Source organism: Chanos chanos, chromosome 13, assembly GCF_902362185.1.
Source record: "Chanos chanos chromosome 13, fChaCha1.1, whole genome shotgun sequence".
NCBI classification, from domain to species: Eukaryota; Metazoa; Chordata; class Actinopteri; order Gonorynchiformes; family Chanidae; genus Chanos; species Chanos chanos.
The window spans coordinates 13,099,555-13,117,177 of NC_044507.1; the positions used below are offsets into that span (position 1 = coordinate 13,099,555).

The 17,623-nt window shown below is 43.2% G+C and overlaps 1 protein-coding gene across 1 annotated transcript in view; it reads left to right on the forward strand.

Annotated features, from left to right (window-relative positions):
• The first annotated feature begins 1,389 nt into the window (after positions 1-1,389).
• helz (helicase with zinc finger) overlaps positions 1,390-17,623 on the forward strand; it is a 30,593-nt gene continuing 14,359 nt past the window's right edge. Inside the window, exons 1-19 of the mRNA XM_030790035.1 lie at positions 1,390-1,592; positions 1,979-2,015; positions 3,808-3,932; positions 4,245-4,301; positions 4,636-4,684; positions 4,845-4,920; positions 5,403-5,601; positions 5,880-5,987; positions 6,366-6,669; positions 6,936-7,203; positions 8,734-9,073; positions 10,230-10,360; positions 10,782-10,961; positions 11,564-11,665; positions 11,962-12,140; positions 13,809-13,927; positions 14,928-15,073; positions 16,035-16,182; positions 17,279-17,462. Coding sequence (XP_030645895.1) covers positions 1,404-1,592; positions 1,979-2,015; positions 3,808-3,932; positions 4,245-4,301; positions 4,636-4,684; positions 4,845-4,920; positions 5,403-5,601; positions 5,880-5,987; positions 6,366-6,669; positions 6,936-7,203; positions 8,734-9,073; positions 10,230-10,360; positions 10,782-10,961; positions 11,564-11,665; positions 11,962-12,140; positions 13,809-13,927; positions 14,928-15,073; positions 16,035-16,182; positions 17,279-17,462 — 2,941 coding nt within the window. The 5' untranslated portion in view covers positions 1,390-1,403. The remainder of the gene's footprint in view (positions 1,593-1,978; positions 2,016-3,807; positions 3,933-4,244; positions 4,302-4,635; positions 4,685-4,844; positions 4,921-5,402; positions 5,602-5,879; positions 5,988-6,365; positions 6,670-6,935; positions 7,204-8,733; positions 9,074-10,229; positions 10,361-10,781; positions 10,962-11,563; positions 11,666-11,961; positions 12,141-13,808; positions 13,928-14,927; positions 15,074-16,034; positions 16,183-17,278; positions 17,463-17,623) is intronic.

Below are 17,623 nucleotides of genomic sequence, written 5' to 3' on the forward strand. Positions count from 1 at the left end.
CACTAAATCTTCACGACAGTACGCAGGGAATCTGAAATGTTTTGACCGAGTAGCATGAAAACAATTCGTGACACGATTGATGTCGACCTTTGGAGAAAACAACGTTTCAGTGTCGTGTTGCAAGCAAACACTAGAATGTGGTTGATGTTTTTCCACACTTGATGGACATGTAGCACGCTCAGACGGGACATCTATTATTAACTGACCCGGTATCCAAATATAGATTGTTTATATTTTTCTTAGTCTGTATGTTACCTTTTTTGGTGTGATCGTCAGTAATTAGGCAAACGGATATATACAGCGTGTTATAGGTTGATGTTATCGAAACCTCTTTTCATATTTTCTGCCCACTTCTCTAGCTCTAAGAACGTAAACGTCTCCTGGAGTTAACGTTTTATAGTTTAGCTGAAGCAGCGTTTGATTTACCGACACGTGTATCGTAAATTATAAAAACACCGCGATCTCTCCGTCAAATAAATATATTTCAAACAGAGCCCGTATCCAGAGATATCACTGGCCGTATGCCTCGCATGAGCTGTGCTTGGCTCGCAAGAAACATGCAAAGCTTTTGTGCGTGCATATCGCTACGCATTTTCCCCAACGTTTACATGTGCAAGTAACTTTCATTTTACCCTAGCGCTTGCTCACGAATAAAGAAACAAAACATTTGATTTGAGGTGTAAGCGATCGATTTGTTTAACTTCTGTTGTCTGTTATTGGGGAAAGTCCTTTGTTGACGTTTATTACTTCTCGTCAGCGTGGCCGGGGTGGAGGGGGGCGGGGGGGGGGGCATGGGTGACATACTATTCTTTACAAAAAACTTGGCTGTAATGGTTTTGCAACTTTTAACAAACAGTGTGACAACAGAGCTTGTATAACTGTCATGTGAATCTGGCTGGCTTGCGACGATACCTCCGTTTTCTTACGATATTTACTTGCTGTGTACAAAAGTTGCACGTTTCTCAAGCTTTCCCTATTGGCATCTCTTGGTCTAAAATTCATGGAAAATCCAAGTGGAGAGGCACAGCTTCTAACTAATGCAGTCCAGCTGGAAGGTACAGCTGCGACCTAATTATTATGAAAAAGGAAAAATGATTCGACGGCACAGTTGCTGTACAGCCAACTCTTGAACAGTGTGAGATTATCCATGATGAAATTAAATCAAAATTATTTTCCTTTGCTTGACAACCATAATTGTTTGCATCATTGTATCTCAGCATCTCATTTTTGCATGTAACAGAGTTACCTGTTTCAGTTATTTTTAACACATCTACGTCATGAAGAACTTGCGTGTTTGTGGTCAGTTTACAGAAGTGTTTTGTGATTGTCCCTTTTTTTGTCATGTTAAATTTTGACTTCCCCACCTTTAACTTCTCCTTGTTCAGACACTCTGTCCCAGAGTCATGGAGGACAGGAGGCCACAGAAGTCATGTGAAGAAGCCATTGGGTCATTAGTGAAAAAGGAATATGAGAATGCGGTGGCCCACAGTACAGAGGCCCTGTTGGCCTTGGGGCATCAACCCCCTTGCCCAGGCACAACAGCCCTCCTTAACCGGGCCCTGCTCTACAGGATAGCAGCCCTCCTCCAGCTGGTGAGTCGTACTAGAACGGGAAGGAGAAGGCAATGCGTGTACATTTGTCCCTTTTCAGTGAAATAATTTTGGGGATCTACACTTTGATTTTCAGTTGAAATCATTTTGGCAAGATTGAAGGGTTTGGGCTTGCTTTACTTTAATGGGAAAAACAAGTCATTTGCATCTTGCACTCATCATTTGCATTGCACTTGTGCCCCAAATAACCTTTAATATTTTAGTTATCGTGTATCCTGTCCAGGGTTGGAATGACTTTGTGTTTGCTTATAACAAATTTGTGTTTGCTTATTTGGTTGTAAAATGTATATTTCTGCCAAAAAAAAATATTTTGTTGTTTTTTTTCTGTACTTAAACAAATTAGCTCAACTGTTGCTTTTCTCCAACAGAAAAACTATGATCAAGCAGATGAGGACTGTAAGCGTGGTGAGTAAGACCTCATTATAGATGCACCACCTTTTAGTGTGATGATAACATTTTCTGGTGTCAGTCCATTGCTGAGTGAGTAGATCAGAAATGTAGCTGATCACCATGTGACCACAAAGTGAAACACACTTCCTAAATAATAAGTCACTTATCTTTGTCTCTCAGTATGAGTATGAATTGTAGGCTGTTATGTATTTGTATGCAAGAAAGGGATCACTTACCTGTTCATTTCTGACCGTTCTTATGCCAGTTGTTTAGGAATGTTTTGATTTGTGAATGTTGAATAACATATGAAAATATCAATTTCAGAGACCATTTTGACCATTCAAAAAATCAGTCTTCTCTGGAGATTAACTGAAGTTTAGTATTGTATACATACGAATGCACACCAGTGTCAAGACTGGAAAATTTACAATGTGCACTCGAAAGTAGTGTAAAAGTAAAGCAGATTTATAGATTGTGTTTCAAACAAACAAAAAAATTACACTTGTTATAAACAAATGTGAAGCTATTGCAAAAGAATGTGCTAGCTTAATTATGTAAAGCATATTCAACCTGGAACAAGGAGTTGTTGTTTTTTTTTAATTTTAGTTTTAATAGTGTTGTGTCTGAAACCATAAAAGAAAAAAAAAGGCAAAATAACCTTTAGAATCTGGCACACATGGACATTTTGAAGGCAAAGAAACAAACACACAAGCCATTTCTTATGATTATTACACGCTGAGGATACTGACTGACAAGAAAATGATCATTATAGTTCATTCTCGTTGGAACCTGCTCCTTATGTCTCTCTGTTTCAGCCAGTGTGTTGTCAGTTTCCTTTTACCTATTTAAAAAAAAAAAAGATCTGAAAATACCAGAAATGAACGAAAGCACCGTAAACTTAAACATTTGAATCTCAGAACCTCTTTTCCCCATCGGCTGTGGTCCTTTCAAAAACTCTCTACATGTCGTTCTTTACAAAAGACTTAGATCTTAACCAAAAGTGTGGGCTTGCATAGGCAAACACTTGTATGGAAGAGGCTGAATTGTATATGATCTTGATCCTGGTAAGGACTGGAGAAGAGACTTGCCAGAGGATCATTTGAACAGAGTATATTATGTAAAGAGGTGAACTAGAGCCAAAGAGCACTGTCTGCCCCCAGCCAAACTGGCACAAATAATTAGACAAAACAATCATGTTTTGTAGCCCTTGGCATCTTTCCGGAACATTCCAGACATATGTATTATTGTCATAAGATCCGTTTCTCATATGTCCTTGAAGATGGTAGAGAGAAACGACAGAAATACTTCATTTCATTGGCTAGACTCCCCACTATCAAGTTGCATAAGAGTTAAAGTGTCAGAACTTATGTTGAAGCTTTTATCAGGGTTATTAAATCTTAAAATATTAATAAATACACCCCTCATACCTATTGCACATGAGGTCCTCACATGGTATTTATGGAAATAGAGACTGTCATAGACTTCCAGGTGCCTTTGGGTCCTCTCTGAACCCTTGCAACCCCTCCTATCAACCAAGGGTCAGGTCAGAGTGTCCTCCCAGAGCAGCCAACAGTCCCTTCCATAGAATAGTCCAGAAGGTGGAGAGCCCAATAATAGAAGCGTCTATATTAATGCTAGGTAAATTTCCACTACATCGTGATCAGAAGCGTAGATTCGTGTAGGCCAATACTCAAAGTCCGAGTCAGTGTCGTGCGGGGCTGATTCACATTCCTGCTTGTACAGTAAGGGAGTTGATTTTGTATTGGACTGTGGTCAGGCCTGCTCATGTGTGGTCCTGTTTGTGCAGTCCTGGCTGAGGAGCCAACTAAAGGCGACTGCAGTTTCAAGGCTGTTCTGCAGAGCATGGTGGTGGATGGCAGCCTTCAGGAGATCTACAGGGTCCTCTCCAAGGCACTGTGTGGGGAGCCACTGGTTCGTTCAGTCGCTTATTTATGTATTTATTTTTCTGAGATGCTTAACAAAACACAATTATTCAGTTATCATAATAATCGCCTGTGCGATGCAGCAAAAATGGCAGTCGTGGCATAATGTTCTTACTTATTCATTTATTTTTTTTATTTATTCCATAATAATGTGTGTTTTAGTTTAGTCTTCTAAAATGTAAGGTAAGAGAAGTAAGATGTGAAGGAGAATGCAAAGGATAGAACAACACAGGTCAGAGTAGTACATTTTAAGGAACAATTTTAATATCCGGAGTCTTAAAGAAGTTATGTTTCTCCACAGAATGGAATTATGACAAAGGACATGACAAGGTTGAAAATGCTCCTTTCTGAAGTTGAGGTGAGTTTATTCAATTCCCATATGTTTAACTCACTGTTTCCATTTCAGCCATACGCTAAAAGGCTCCGTTTAAGAACGGATGATGGGCGTGTCCTTACGTGCCAAAGGCTGTGCCCCGACATCCTGGCCACCTAAAGCAAAAGTCTGTCTAAAAGTCAAGTGTCCAAGAACTCGGGTTCTTCCTTTTAAAACGGAAATATGTAAATAGTTTATAGTTACGCTTACACCCCTCCCCTTTACTTTAAATGCTTATCTTGTCTCGTAGAGGATTCTATGCTGATTTTGTGGTGATGTCTAGAATGTACTTATGACTCAAAGTTCATTTGACTTGTAGGCCGCAAGTGTTGAGATGACATCTGACTTCACGGAGGAGAACGACGAGGGTGAGATGAGTAGTGACCACATCAGTTTCACAAAAAACAGGGTTTTTTTTTTTTTTTTTTTTTTTGTCTGTGATCTTATGACTGTATAGTCAGCATGGGTCTATGCACTGACATGTTATCTTTTTCTTTCTCTTCCCCTTTCTTCTCTCTCTTTAAACAGATGTTCAAGAGGGCTGGCGGTTTCGTCCTCCTCCTCGAGGAGTCACCAGTAGTGAGGAGTACACATTGTGTAAAAGGTACCCTCTGCGTTGCAGAGTCCCACCACTGGAGATGTGGTTAATCTATGAAGCCATTTCATTACTGTGTTTTCTCTGTGAGGGAATTATAAACTTTGCCAAGTGTTGCTGCTTTCAGGGACTGTAGTCTTTTCTGCCAAATGTGTTGTCTGTGAACATCTTTCAAAGGTACCGTTGGCAAATTTTGCCTTATAGTCCAAATTAAGTACATGAATCCAGAAGTGAAACCAGGATTAAGAAATACACTGTACTGCCTTTATCCAAGGAGATTTTGTCCTGCAGACTGTTGCTAACAGGGCCTCAGGCTGATCCTACGGCTATATTACAGCCATATTTCAGAGTGGAGATGTTTAATACAGCTATAATGTATTTTATAGGCACATTTTCGTTTTCACATAGGTTTGTGAATTAGGGACTGCAACAGGTTTATAGAGTTGAGGTGTTGGGTCCGGCGCTGATGGACTGCGACTTTGTTTGAACAGGTTTCTGGAGCAGGGACTCTGCCGGTACGGGGCTCAGTGCACTTCGGCTCACTCTCAGGAGGAGTTAACGGAGTGGCAGCGCCGCTACGCTTCTAGACTCATCCGCCTCAAGCAGCAACAGGAGAGCAGGCATTTCACCGAAAATTACATTGAAGCTCTCATTGAGAAATGGATCAACTCCCTCACCCCTGAGAGAGTGGTACGAGTTATACACTCTGTCCTTACGCATCACGCTAAACAAAAAAGCAGAATATTATAAGGGTTTTCTTTGTGTTAAATGTCTGTGTATGCCGCTTTTGTTAAATATCTGTGTATGAGAACTGTGGGCGAAAACTGCATAAACCAAATCTATTTTTGTGTCTGTTTTTCTGAAATTGTTGTCATTTACCCTGAAGTTATCATGAATAGTAGAGTTAGTAGAACACGGTGGATGTTGTTGCTGTTTTACTAAAGTGTGCGAGTCTGGTGTGTTCATAGCTTAACGACTGTTTGGAGGGAGTGACTGTAGAACACAGCTCAGATCTCTCGGTCACCGTCACCACCAAGAAATCATCTCACTCTTGGAAATTCTCCCTCTACTGCAAGGTAAGAGAGAGCGATTCCAACTCAAAATTCAACCTATGGGTAAGATTCAGAACGATTGTGGATTCATAGTTAATCAAGTGATTATAGAGGGCCCGCTATTACCTTTGTTTATTTGTATCATAAATACGCATAGAAAAGCTCATTTAGTAATTGCGAGAAGTTGAACGTAAGCTGGTTGATTTTTAAAATGTACCTTTCAGTACATTAGATGTAATATGAGACTTATCGATGGTCTTTTTATTTGAGGAGGAACTGCCCATGTAATCCAACACTGAAAAAGTTCAAAATTTGAATGTATGTTCTCACCGAAAGTCATTTGTAACATCCGAGGCACTTTGTGCTAACGGGTCCCCCCCTGTCTGTGATGCTCTCCCCCAGCCTCCCCGCACCCTTCACCGAATCGCCCTGCTCTATGACGCCAACCGGCCGCATTTCTCCATCACGGCCGTGTCAGCCGGTGACACCTCAACTCAGGTCCCACAGGAGGTGTCTGAGGGCGGGTGCCAGGAGTGGAGCAGCGGGGCAGAGTTGGTCCAGAATGGCCTGGACCACTGCCTCTACACCGTGGTGGTGTCCTTCAGCACAGAGATCTTTGGCACATTTCGTCAGACGGTCGTCTTTGATTTCGGCTCCGAGCCCATCCTCATGCAGAGGGTTATGGTGGATGCCGCCTCTATCGAGGGTATAACTGTATTTCGTTTACTCCACGTCGATTATTTGTTTATTATTTGATGTATCTGTTAGCACGTGTACGATGACGGTTTTCACTAGTAAACCGTTATTGGAATTTATTGTCAAAACTCTTTTTTAAAGACAGAGCTAACAGCCTAGTTTACCTAGTCACAGAATGAATGATTTTGAGTATTTTGGTTGATGCTTGATTGGATTCATTTAATGAAACATTCAGTTGAAGCTTAAGCGGATTTTGTCCTCTGACTCCCCCTGCAGATTTGGAACACTTAATGCAGGCCCGACAGCAGCTCCTGAATACTGCCAAGCGCTGGGATTCGTCCTGTAAGACGATTGTGGAATTTGAGCCCAACGAGACAACGGAGCTGGAGCGCAGCCTGCTGAGCCGGTACCAGATCCCCCTGTCGGCCGACCAGCTCTTCACCCAGTCTGTCCTGGACAAAACCTTGACCCGGGATAACTACCAGTCCCGCCTTCATGACCTGCTCTACATCGAAGAGATCGCGCAGTATAAAGAAGTTAGCAAGTGAGTGCTGATGAGCAGACCAGTGTAAAGACAGTACACAATAGTCCTCCTCCTGGAATGCTGCTGAAGTTTGATCAGTCTGAAACTAGCAACCCTAATGCTGTTTTCACATCATTGTCAGGGCTTTGATTGGCTGAGTCAAGATGTGTATGTGTTAGACCACTGTTTCTCAATCCTGCTCCTGGGGGACCCCTGCTCTGCATATCTTCTGTCTATCCTTGCTTCAAACACACCTGATTAGTGTGCTTAACATGCTCTTGATTAAATCAGGTGTGCTCAGCCAATCAAAAGTGCCATTGATGAGTTCAGCCAGGTAGGCAGAGCAGGGAAAGATAAAAAATGTGCAGAGCAGGGCTCCCCCAGGAGAAGGACTGGGAAACCCTGTAGTAGACCAAAAACCTGCGAATGATGTGGAGTTCTGTAGCTGTAAGGTTAACCCTTCACTTGAGTAATATCTCCCAAAACTTCTCCGTAAGAACCTCCCCAAGTGCTTGGCCTTCCCCTAAAACAGACCACTGTGGTTTTTTTTTAATTAAGAATTTGAAGAAAGCTGTTGGTATAAATGACTTATATTAGAGTCTCAATACGCATTTGAGTCATTTGGGTCCCCATTAGAGTGAATCGGTGTTTGAAACTACTAGTAACCTGAACTGAAACATGCTGAATTTAGGATTTCATGTTTCAGTTTAGTTATGGTGTTTGAATCGTTTTGGTTAGGAGTACAGTTTGGATGTGAGGAAATGCTAACCCAAGCCATTTAAACGTGCATCTCAGGTGACTGACTGTCTTGCGAGTGTTACTTGTTATGTCCAGTGAATCTGCCTGTGTGCATGATGATTACCACTAGGTGTCACAGGTGGTCTTAACTGAGGAATATTCAGCTGATGTCATGGAGCTGGCGTGGGTGTATGTTTGTGTTTTTTATTAGATTGCAATTATGTGTTTGAAAGGCGGTTTAACGGTTTGTTTAATTGAAAGAAAACATTTTTTTTACACAGTCTGCTTAGTTTTGGGAGCTTAGTTGAGAACGGGTTTTGTTTTGTTTTTTGTTGTTTTTTGTTGTTGTTGTTGTTGTGTGTGTATGTATTTAGGAGAGCAATCATGTTTGGTGCATTGGTGAATTTTCGGGCTGTTAGAATGAGCACCCAAAAAAAACTTCTAAAGGATAATCCTCTAATGTGGTATTGTACTTTTAATTCTAGACTGAGCAGGCAGTTGTGTCTGTCATATTGTATTATAGTAAGCCAGGCAGTACAAAATGGCCCCAAACAAGAGCGTCGTCCTTGTCTTCACTCAGACATCCTAAAATCAGATTTCTTAAAAAGACACACGTCAGAACATCATGTGGGTAGGAAATGGGACAGGGATTAGTTTGGGATGCCTCTAGGAGAAGAACTGTGACGATTAAAACCACACATTTTTATTTAATTCTTGTCTTTACATTGTTGTTGTTGTTGTTGTTGTTGTTGTTTTTTTATTGTTGTTGTTTATTGTGGTGCCAACGCAGTAAACCCGCTTTTTTCTCCTCAGGTTCAACATTAAGGTTAACCTCCAGCTGGTCAACAGCTTCATGTTGACAGGCATCTCTGGGGGTGCCAAGTACGCCCAGAATGGGCAGCTGTTTGCCCGCTTCAAGCTGACGGAGACGCTGTCGGAAGACACGCTGGCAGGACGACTGGTGATGTCCAAGGTTAACTCTGTGCTGCTCCTGCCCGTCCCCAAGGATCGGCTAGGCCAGGGGCAGCCTGCAAGCACCAAGGAGAAAGTGTACGAGGCCCTGATCGAAGAGAAGACCAAGGATTACATCTTCCTACGCATCTGTAGAGACTGCTGTGATGAACTTAACCTGGTGCCGGACAGAGAGTTGCAGGTATGCGTTCGGCCAATCAGGTTATCTATTCACAGGGAAATTAGCCAATCGGCGGAGATTCGTAGTTTCATGTATCAACCGCTTCCACAGTGAAAGCTGACTGAAAAGGATATGGAGAACATGTGAAAGTCATCAGAGAAGAAAGTCTTTGCGCATGGATTTCTAAGTCAACGGATCTCTAGCATAGAACTCTTTGTTTCAGTCCCAGCATTCTTTGAGCCATTTTGGAAGACTAGATCTGTTTCCAGGGAAACGGTTAAATGGGCCTGGTTAACCACATGTATCTAGCTGAGCACAGCAGGAGCAGGGCACGCTACTTTTCTGTTGAATTCTTCTCTAACTGGTGGCCGATTTGAGAGAGTTTTTACTTTGAGTCAGGGGCAATGTGGGAAACGAGAGAGAATCTTTACATAGAGGGCAGATTCTAACATAGAAAATACAGGTAGAGAAACGTTTATTTCTCTAGGTTGACAAACTAATAATACAGAGTCAATAATCCCCAGTTATCCACATCCAGATTACGTCTTTGACTGGAGCGCATTGATGGAGGCCCAGAGCTCTTTGGCCCATACAGTCAGTCCTTGAAGACGCAGGCAGATGCAGGGATATAGAATGGCACGTAGCTTTTCACTGTACGACGCTCAGTGTTTTGGCGGGGAGAAAACGATCCCTTTGTCATGTGGAAATCCTGTGTGGGCTCAGCAGTTTCTATGCCTCCCACTGACATATGACACGGCTCATTGGCGTAATTATACTCTGGGTGTTTTAGAATATTAAACCCTTAATTTTACTGAGTAGAACGAATGCAGCGTTAAGGATTACGTCTTTAAGCTCATATGGTTTTAGCAGAAGCGCTGCGTTACGACTTGTTGGTTGCTAACCTTTTAACCTTTTAGCCCTCGGCTGGCACCTGTGCGCTTATAATTCGACTGAATTCAAAAATGCTCGTAAGATGTAGGAAAAACACGATTTACAGCTTCAAAGAAATGGATGCGCATTTTTTCTAAAAAACAAAAAAACAAAAAGCAAAACATATGCACATTTGTTACGTCCGTGTGTATCGAATTTGCATAATTATCAGTATGCAGCTACTCGTCTGAGGGTGTGTTATGGAATTATGACCATATTTTCTTCACTTGCCTGTGGTGTCTGGCAGGTGGAGCTTCAGTTCCAGCTGAACCGGCTTCCTCTGTGCGAGATGCACTACGCTCTGGACCGCATCAAAGACAACGGCATCCTTTTCCCTGACGTCAGTCTCACCCCCACCATCCCCTGGAGCCCCAACCGGTACATGCTGTCCCCTTCCACAAACACACGCGCCGTCTTACAAACCCATTTATCCCCCCCCCCCCCCCCTTTTTTTCTTTCTCCCAGACACCTTTCATTCACAAACGTTATCAACAGCAGAGAGTTAAAAGCCATGCCCACAGAACGAGGATTAAAGAGCCCCCCCCCGCCTGCCACCCAGGCTAAATACGTGATCAAATGTTTTGTCTTTGAAAAAAAAAAGTTAAAAAAGAAAAAAAGAGTATTAAGAAACTTCTTGTTGGCAGTTTTGTCACAGTTTGTGAGGACTTTCTTGTGAGAAGAGGGATGTTTGTGTGTTGCGTCTTGGAGCGTCGTGTTGTGTTGGTTTTGTGTGTGTGTTTTGTGTCTTTGCGTCTGTCTGTGCGCGCGTCTAAAGCTCTGTGCCTTCTCGGCTCATTAGGCAGTGGGACGAGCAGTTGGACCCACGTCTGAACGCTAAACAGAAGGAGGCCATTTTGGCCATCACCACCCCTCTCTCCATCCAGCTGCCCCCCGTGCTCATCATCGGGCCCTACGGCACAGGCAAAACCTTCACCCTGGCCCAGGCCGTCAAGCACATCCTCAAACAGCCCGACACAAGGTGAACGCACACGCACACACAACGGCACTGATACACCTACATTACCTCCTTTGGTGCTGGCACTGATGTGTGTGGGGGTGGGTGTGTGTGTGTGTGTGCGTGTGCGTGTGTGTGCGTGTGTGTGATTTTTTTTGTTGTTGTTGTTGTTATAAAATCCAGAAGGCATTGGTGAAGTGAATCGTGCAGTTCCTAGAGGTGCATTGATTTACTCAGTGAGAGATGAGTTTTTTGCGATTGCTATGCATGACATTTTCTGTAACATGTAACTTGTAGAAACACAAACATATGGCCGTCACCCATCCATTAAAAGAATGTTTTGTAAACATAAAGTTGATGTTGGTTGATGTCCTTAATGGTGGCCTAGTACCTCATTAAAAAAGTCTGTTTGAATGCTGAAGCAGTCGTCTATAAGTGGAGAAGCTCCTCAGCCACACCCATGTAGTTAAGATAGGGTTGGTACTGTCTTCATACATGGGTTTTTAATGTACTTTGTGCTACACCCATGTAGTTAAGATATGGTTGACACTGTCTTCATACAGGGGTTTTTAGTGTGCTTTGTGCTCTTGTAATGAAAATGAATGTCTTCATCTTTTCTCTCACAGGGTCCTCATTTGCACCCATTCAAACAGTGCTGCTGACCTGTATATCAAAGACTATCTTCACCCATACGTGGAGGCAGGCAACGCGCACGCCAGACCGCTCAGGTAACTCACCCGCTCTTCACGGCTTTACACTCGAGTGCTTGTCTAGCAGCAGAGGCAGGGACCACTGAATAGAACTGAGACACTTAGGATAACCTGTCGGACAGAGCACTCGTTTGTCAACTTGGTTCTTCAGGATCCTTCAGTCTACACAGTCTCTATTGTAACGGTCATACAGAGGTTTAGAGAAAGCTCTTTTCAGACACGTAAAAGTGAAAAACACCACTGGTGTGCCTAGAGATTCCCCAGCATTCCTGAAGCACTGCATGTGTGTGTGTGTGTGTGTTTTCTGTGTCCAGGATTTACTTCAGGAACCGTTGGGTAAAGACGGTACACCAGGTCGTACAGCAGTACTGCCTCATCTCCAGCACCTCCTTCACTTTCGAGATGCCTACTCGACAGGACGTGGAAAATCATCGGGTCGTCGTGGTAACACTCAGCACCTCTCAGTACCTCTGCCAGCTGGATCTGGAGCCAGGTGAGCACTGAGACACTCACACTTAACACAGTTATGTCATTACGCACGCACTCACGGTGTCATGGCAGTATTTACTCTGTGGGAACAGAGAAGACCGCCAGAGATCAAATTAAGTAGTACATACATCTCTGCGCAAGCCCGTCCACACAGTGACGAACGATTCTCATATCTGAGAAACACATACCAATTCTGCGCACTAGCAGCAAACAGATAATAAGAAATTGTCTGACTTGATAGAAAGGATTAAGAATTTCAAGCTGTTGATTTCTCGCCTCTCTGTCCTCGCCATACTTACGTTAAACCGCGTGTGTCGGGAAAGTCTGTAGTGCAGAGATAATGAAAATAGCGACTGAAATCACCATTTCATCTTTTTTGATTCTCTGCAGAGCTAGCGGGGAGAGGTTGCAGAGAACTGCTTCTAACATGCATTTTTTTTTTTTTTTTTTTAAGAAGCTAAACCTGAGACGAAAAAGACATTTCATTTCAACATATGCACGCAAGCTTTGCTCTTATTGAGAGCTGTTGGCATTATTGAAAACAAACAAACAGACAAACACACACACAAACAAACAGACCCCCCCCCCCCCCCCCCCCCCACACACACACACACACACACACACACACACACATAATTGGAGAAAAGCAGTGAAGTCTGCAACAGTTTGTTACAAGGGGCTAATTCTTGCCTTTGAATGTGTGTGCTGAAAGGCTCATCTGTTGCTAAGAGACGCAGCTCGGCTGTCTCACACACTCGGCGTCATTAGCTCCCAGTGTCAGGTTTTTGAAGCTCTCAGTCAGTCAGTCTCACCGCTGCTGGAACAACATGCTTTTAAACGAGACCTTCTTCACAGAATGTGGGGATTTCCATCCACTGCAGATAAAACCCACAGTCTCTGGGTACACGCCGACTGTCCGTTTTTCATATAGTTGCATATCCCCTACATTACTGCTTCAGAGAATGCGCCGTCTCCACGCAGGGCTGTGTAGAATCTGAGCGCATGGACATACACCCATTATTCTTAACACACAATTAATCTGCTCGTTGATATCGCTCAACTTTGGTGGAACAAGTTGGTTTTTCACTAAACCAAGCTTTAACTAGCCTAATAAATTAGAAAAAAGGTTTTGAAACTGATTATCGATCAGTGTGTGTGTGTGTATGCGTGAGAGTGAGTGAATGAGAGGTATACAGGTGGAGGGGTGAGAGAGGGAGAGAGTGAGTATGATTATTATAAATGTGAGAGAGCCTCCATCAGTTCATCCCTCTCTCTCTCCCTCTCTCATCTCTCCATCCATCTGATCTTCAGCGTGGGCTTAAAGAGTTCCATTAGCTGGCTACTAATGACACGTCACCTTTACACAAACACAGGAGGGCCGGAGATCTAGAGATGTACTCTATGCTGAAGTGTCATTCACAGGGCATGCTGTGGCTGAGTAGCCCTGCTCTCTCTGGGTAAAATGCAGCCATCTCCCATCTTCCTCTCTCCCCAATACCCCTCTCTAATCTACAGCTCTTGTTTCTAATGGCAGCTTGGTGTGTTAGTCCTGGGCCTGGGCGAAGCAGCATTTTACATTATTAATGACAGCCTTGTGAAGCCCTCTATAATGAATATTTTATCTCCCTGTGTGTGTGTGTGTGTGTGTGCGCGCGTGTGCGTGTCTCTGAAGGGCTTTTCACGCACATCCTGCTGGATGAGGCTGCCCAAGCCATGGAGTGTGAGACCATCATGCCTCTAGCATTGGCCAATCGAAGCACCAGAATTGTGCTGGCAGGAGACCACATGCAGGTAAAGAGGAGGAACCCCTCGCCTCGACTGACACCAGACTGAGGACCTGTGTGACCTCTGGACTGTAATTCAAATGTGGAGAGATTTCTTTTTCAGGGAAAAGTGTTTCCGAATATTTACTGATACGAGTACGATGGTTGAGGTCGTCATGAAACAGCTACAACGCTTTTCTGTTTTTTTTAATCGTTTTGAGTAAAGCGAATATCCCCGTCTTTTTGAAATTAAAGTTAGAAGAGCAAATGTGTTCTCTTTATACAGCTACAACTTGATGTTTATACAACCTGAAGTCCAGTTACAGTTCAAAAATTCAGTAGGTTCAGTGCAAATATAAAACACTGATATGTCCCCCGAAAGCATTTACCAATCTCTCTTTCTGTTCACATTGACGGACAGCACTCAGGTCAGAAGACCAATCTGTCAGGTCCAGACTTGAGTTAAAACAAACGCTCTGTCATCTCAGGTCACATTGACCCAAACAGATCTCAGGAGACAGCATCACGTCCTCTCCCTGATGGGAGAACGATTAAGAGCATGACAACTCCTTCTGAAGCATCAAATGCAAACCAAGTGGAACCAATAGGCTGCTAATTAAATGCCCTCTAGATAGAAATCTCATCACCTCTCACACTCCCCCTCTCTCCCTTAGTATAAATCTCTCATTTCATGTATATCTGTGCTGTAAATATTGACATTGAATGACTCTATATCTACTTTTTTATTTTTATTTTTGTAACCTCACACAGCTATTAACCTAGTCAAAACTACCATAAAATAAACAGAAGTCAAAGGGAAAGTCAAGAAATCTAGGTTTCATGTCGTAATGTGAAAATATTGTTTGTGCCGCTTCCTGAACAATGGAACAATGTTATAAAGAGCTTTTGACCTTTAGTGTCACAGTAGATTGAGTAGCAGGTACCTTAAACCTCTTGAACCAGATCTTAACAGTTGATCTCTTAACTGTGTGTGTGTTTGACTCTCTCCTCTTCCCCGTGGACTGCAGCTTAGTCCGTTTGTGTACAGTGAGTTTGCACGAGAGAGGAACCTGCACGTCTCTCTGTTGGACCGCCTGTACGAACACTATCCTGCCGAATACCCCTGCCGGATCCTTCTGTGCGAAAACTACCGCTCCCATGAGGCAATCATCAAGTAGGTGTGAACTTTTTCACATCACTCTTCCTGAGGAAGGATACACAGACTTACACTTATCTATTTCTCCCTGCCTACTGCTTTCCTCATCTCTTTCTTTCTCAAAGACACACACACACACATACACACACACTCAAACACACAGGTAGAGACTGTAACACATCTGTTTCAAATTCCCCGGTGTGACTCCCTGTGGTTAAGGGAGTGAAAGCTGATGAAATGAAACAATGACAGCTACATAATAACAGCGAGAAGATAGACCAACCTCTCGGAGTCATGAGAGCTGTGTTTATTCGAGCACCGGGGTTGTAAATTGAGTGCCAGTCTGTCTGGGTTGGTGTGTTACAGCCCTTTGAAACTTGTCAGTCTCTCTTCAAACCTTCTTCACTATTCAGCTTTTTGGATGTCAGGAGAAAGAAAGCAGCAACTGACCTTGATTTGTGTGTTTGAGCGACGAAATGTTCGTTAATACTTACTTCAGTATCTTCAGTACAAGAATTTACATAGCATCTGTTTGGGATGAATCTTTTAGCATAAAATCTACATATATTGTCCAACCTGTCACATATTTTTGATGCCTTTAATGGCCAAGTTAAACAGTGCGTATGGTGTGAAATGAATGGTGGAATTTTCATTTTCTTGAATTTCTTCTTGATTCACTGATTCACTGCGTCAGTGATCCAAACCGAAATACATCCTCTGGCAATAAACAAATAAGTCAATATTTTTTTTTTTTTTTGTTCTTTCTGTTCAACGAAGCCACGCAAATAGATACAACCATCGAACAAACAACTCATTATAATTGTTGCATGTCACAACTTTGACCTCGTCTCAATGCGTCCTGCCTCTGTGTTAGAGAACACTCTCAAGGAAGTGGACTATAAAGAGAGAGACAGAGTGGCCATTTGACCTTTTCGATACGGAGAGGAGCTGACTCGATGCTTTTTCTCCATGGTTACAGCTACACGTCGGAGCTGTTCTACGAGGGCAAACTGATGGCCAGCGGGAAGCAGCCCCCCCACAAAGACTTCTACCCCCTGACCTTCTTCACAGCGAGAGGCGAGGACGTCCAGGAGAAGAACAGCACCGCTTACTTCAACAACGCAGAGGTACACCTCCGCTTCACACCTGCCCAGTCGCTGAACAGCTTAACACAACCCAGTTAAGACTAGACTAACTGAATTCTGCACCACATTACACTGGCCCAAAAAAAAAAAAAAAAAGCCAGCCCTAAATCGCAACAACTGAACACTCAAGTAAGACTTTGGTACAGTTCTGTCACCAAAATTGCAATAATAACTCAACTAAACAGAATTAAACGTAGAATAACAGTTAAACACACACAGGGATATTAGATACAGTCAAACGGGTCCAGTCCAGTGCAGCTCAGCAGAACTCGGGCGTAGGAAAAGCAGTGTGCCGACCACTGCAAGATGTTCTTTTGTCCTTGTTTTCAGTAACGTTCTACTTCAGCTTCGGCAAGCGTGGACCTGAAAATCTACTCAGTAGTTTACGTCTTAAACAGTTCTGAAGTAGTGTCCATGACACATCCTTCTTTTTTTGTTGTTGGTTTTTTTTTGTTTGTTTGTTTGGAAACCCTGAAACACTTTAGTCATTTTGCATGAAAAGGACCTGAAGTCGCAAAGTTTGGCCACTGCGTTCTTCATTTTGTTTCATTTAGTCCGAGCACAGCTCCATTGGAGAGAAACATCGTGACGTATTTACGACATCTACCGACATGATTAAGAAAAAAAATGGAAGAATGTATCTTTAGCCTATCCACGTCCAGGTGCACACCAAAACGTAGTCTTCTTTTGATCTCATCATTTTACAAACACGTTCTCATCGCGTGCTCTACAATGCCAACACAACGTCAGTACCTTCATGATAGGAGAATAAAAAAATATATATGAAGATTAAGATTAGGAGATACCAGATACATTTTCCTGTATTTTCTGTTTTCTTTAATGGATTGTAAAGCACTGATGTGGGAGCGTGGAGAGTTGGATTTCTCGAGAAACACATAAGAAATGGCCCTTAAGCAGTGGGAGGGGCTTAACTCTAATCTTCCCAGCAAAGGAAAGTAAAAGAATTTCCAGTGAGCTGAACCTACAGCGGGTCCCACACGCTGATCCTGAGGGCACGTTGTAAAGGGGAGCTCCAGAGGAGTGTGGATGGAGAGTGATACGAGCTCTTTGTGTTCAGGTGTTTGAGATCGTGGAGCGGGTGGAGGAGATGAGGAAGAAGTGGCCGGTGGCCTGGGGGAAGCTGGACGAGGGGAGCATCGGCGTGGTCTCCCCTTACGCCGACCAGGTCTTACGCATCCGAATCGAGCTACGCAAGAGGAGAATGCCCGAAGTCAGCGTAGAGAGAGTACTCAATGTTCAAGGTGAGCGAGGAGGGGGGGGCGTCTTCTAACGAGCCAGTATAACGACCCTACCAAATGTTGGTCACAGTGATTTCATTCGTCACAATAGTTTGAATTGTCACAGATGCTCCTGTAGTAGTGAACAGCACAGCGGCAGCAGTAGTGACTCGTGTAACATTGGA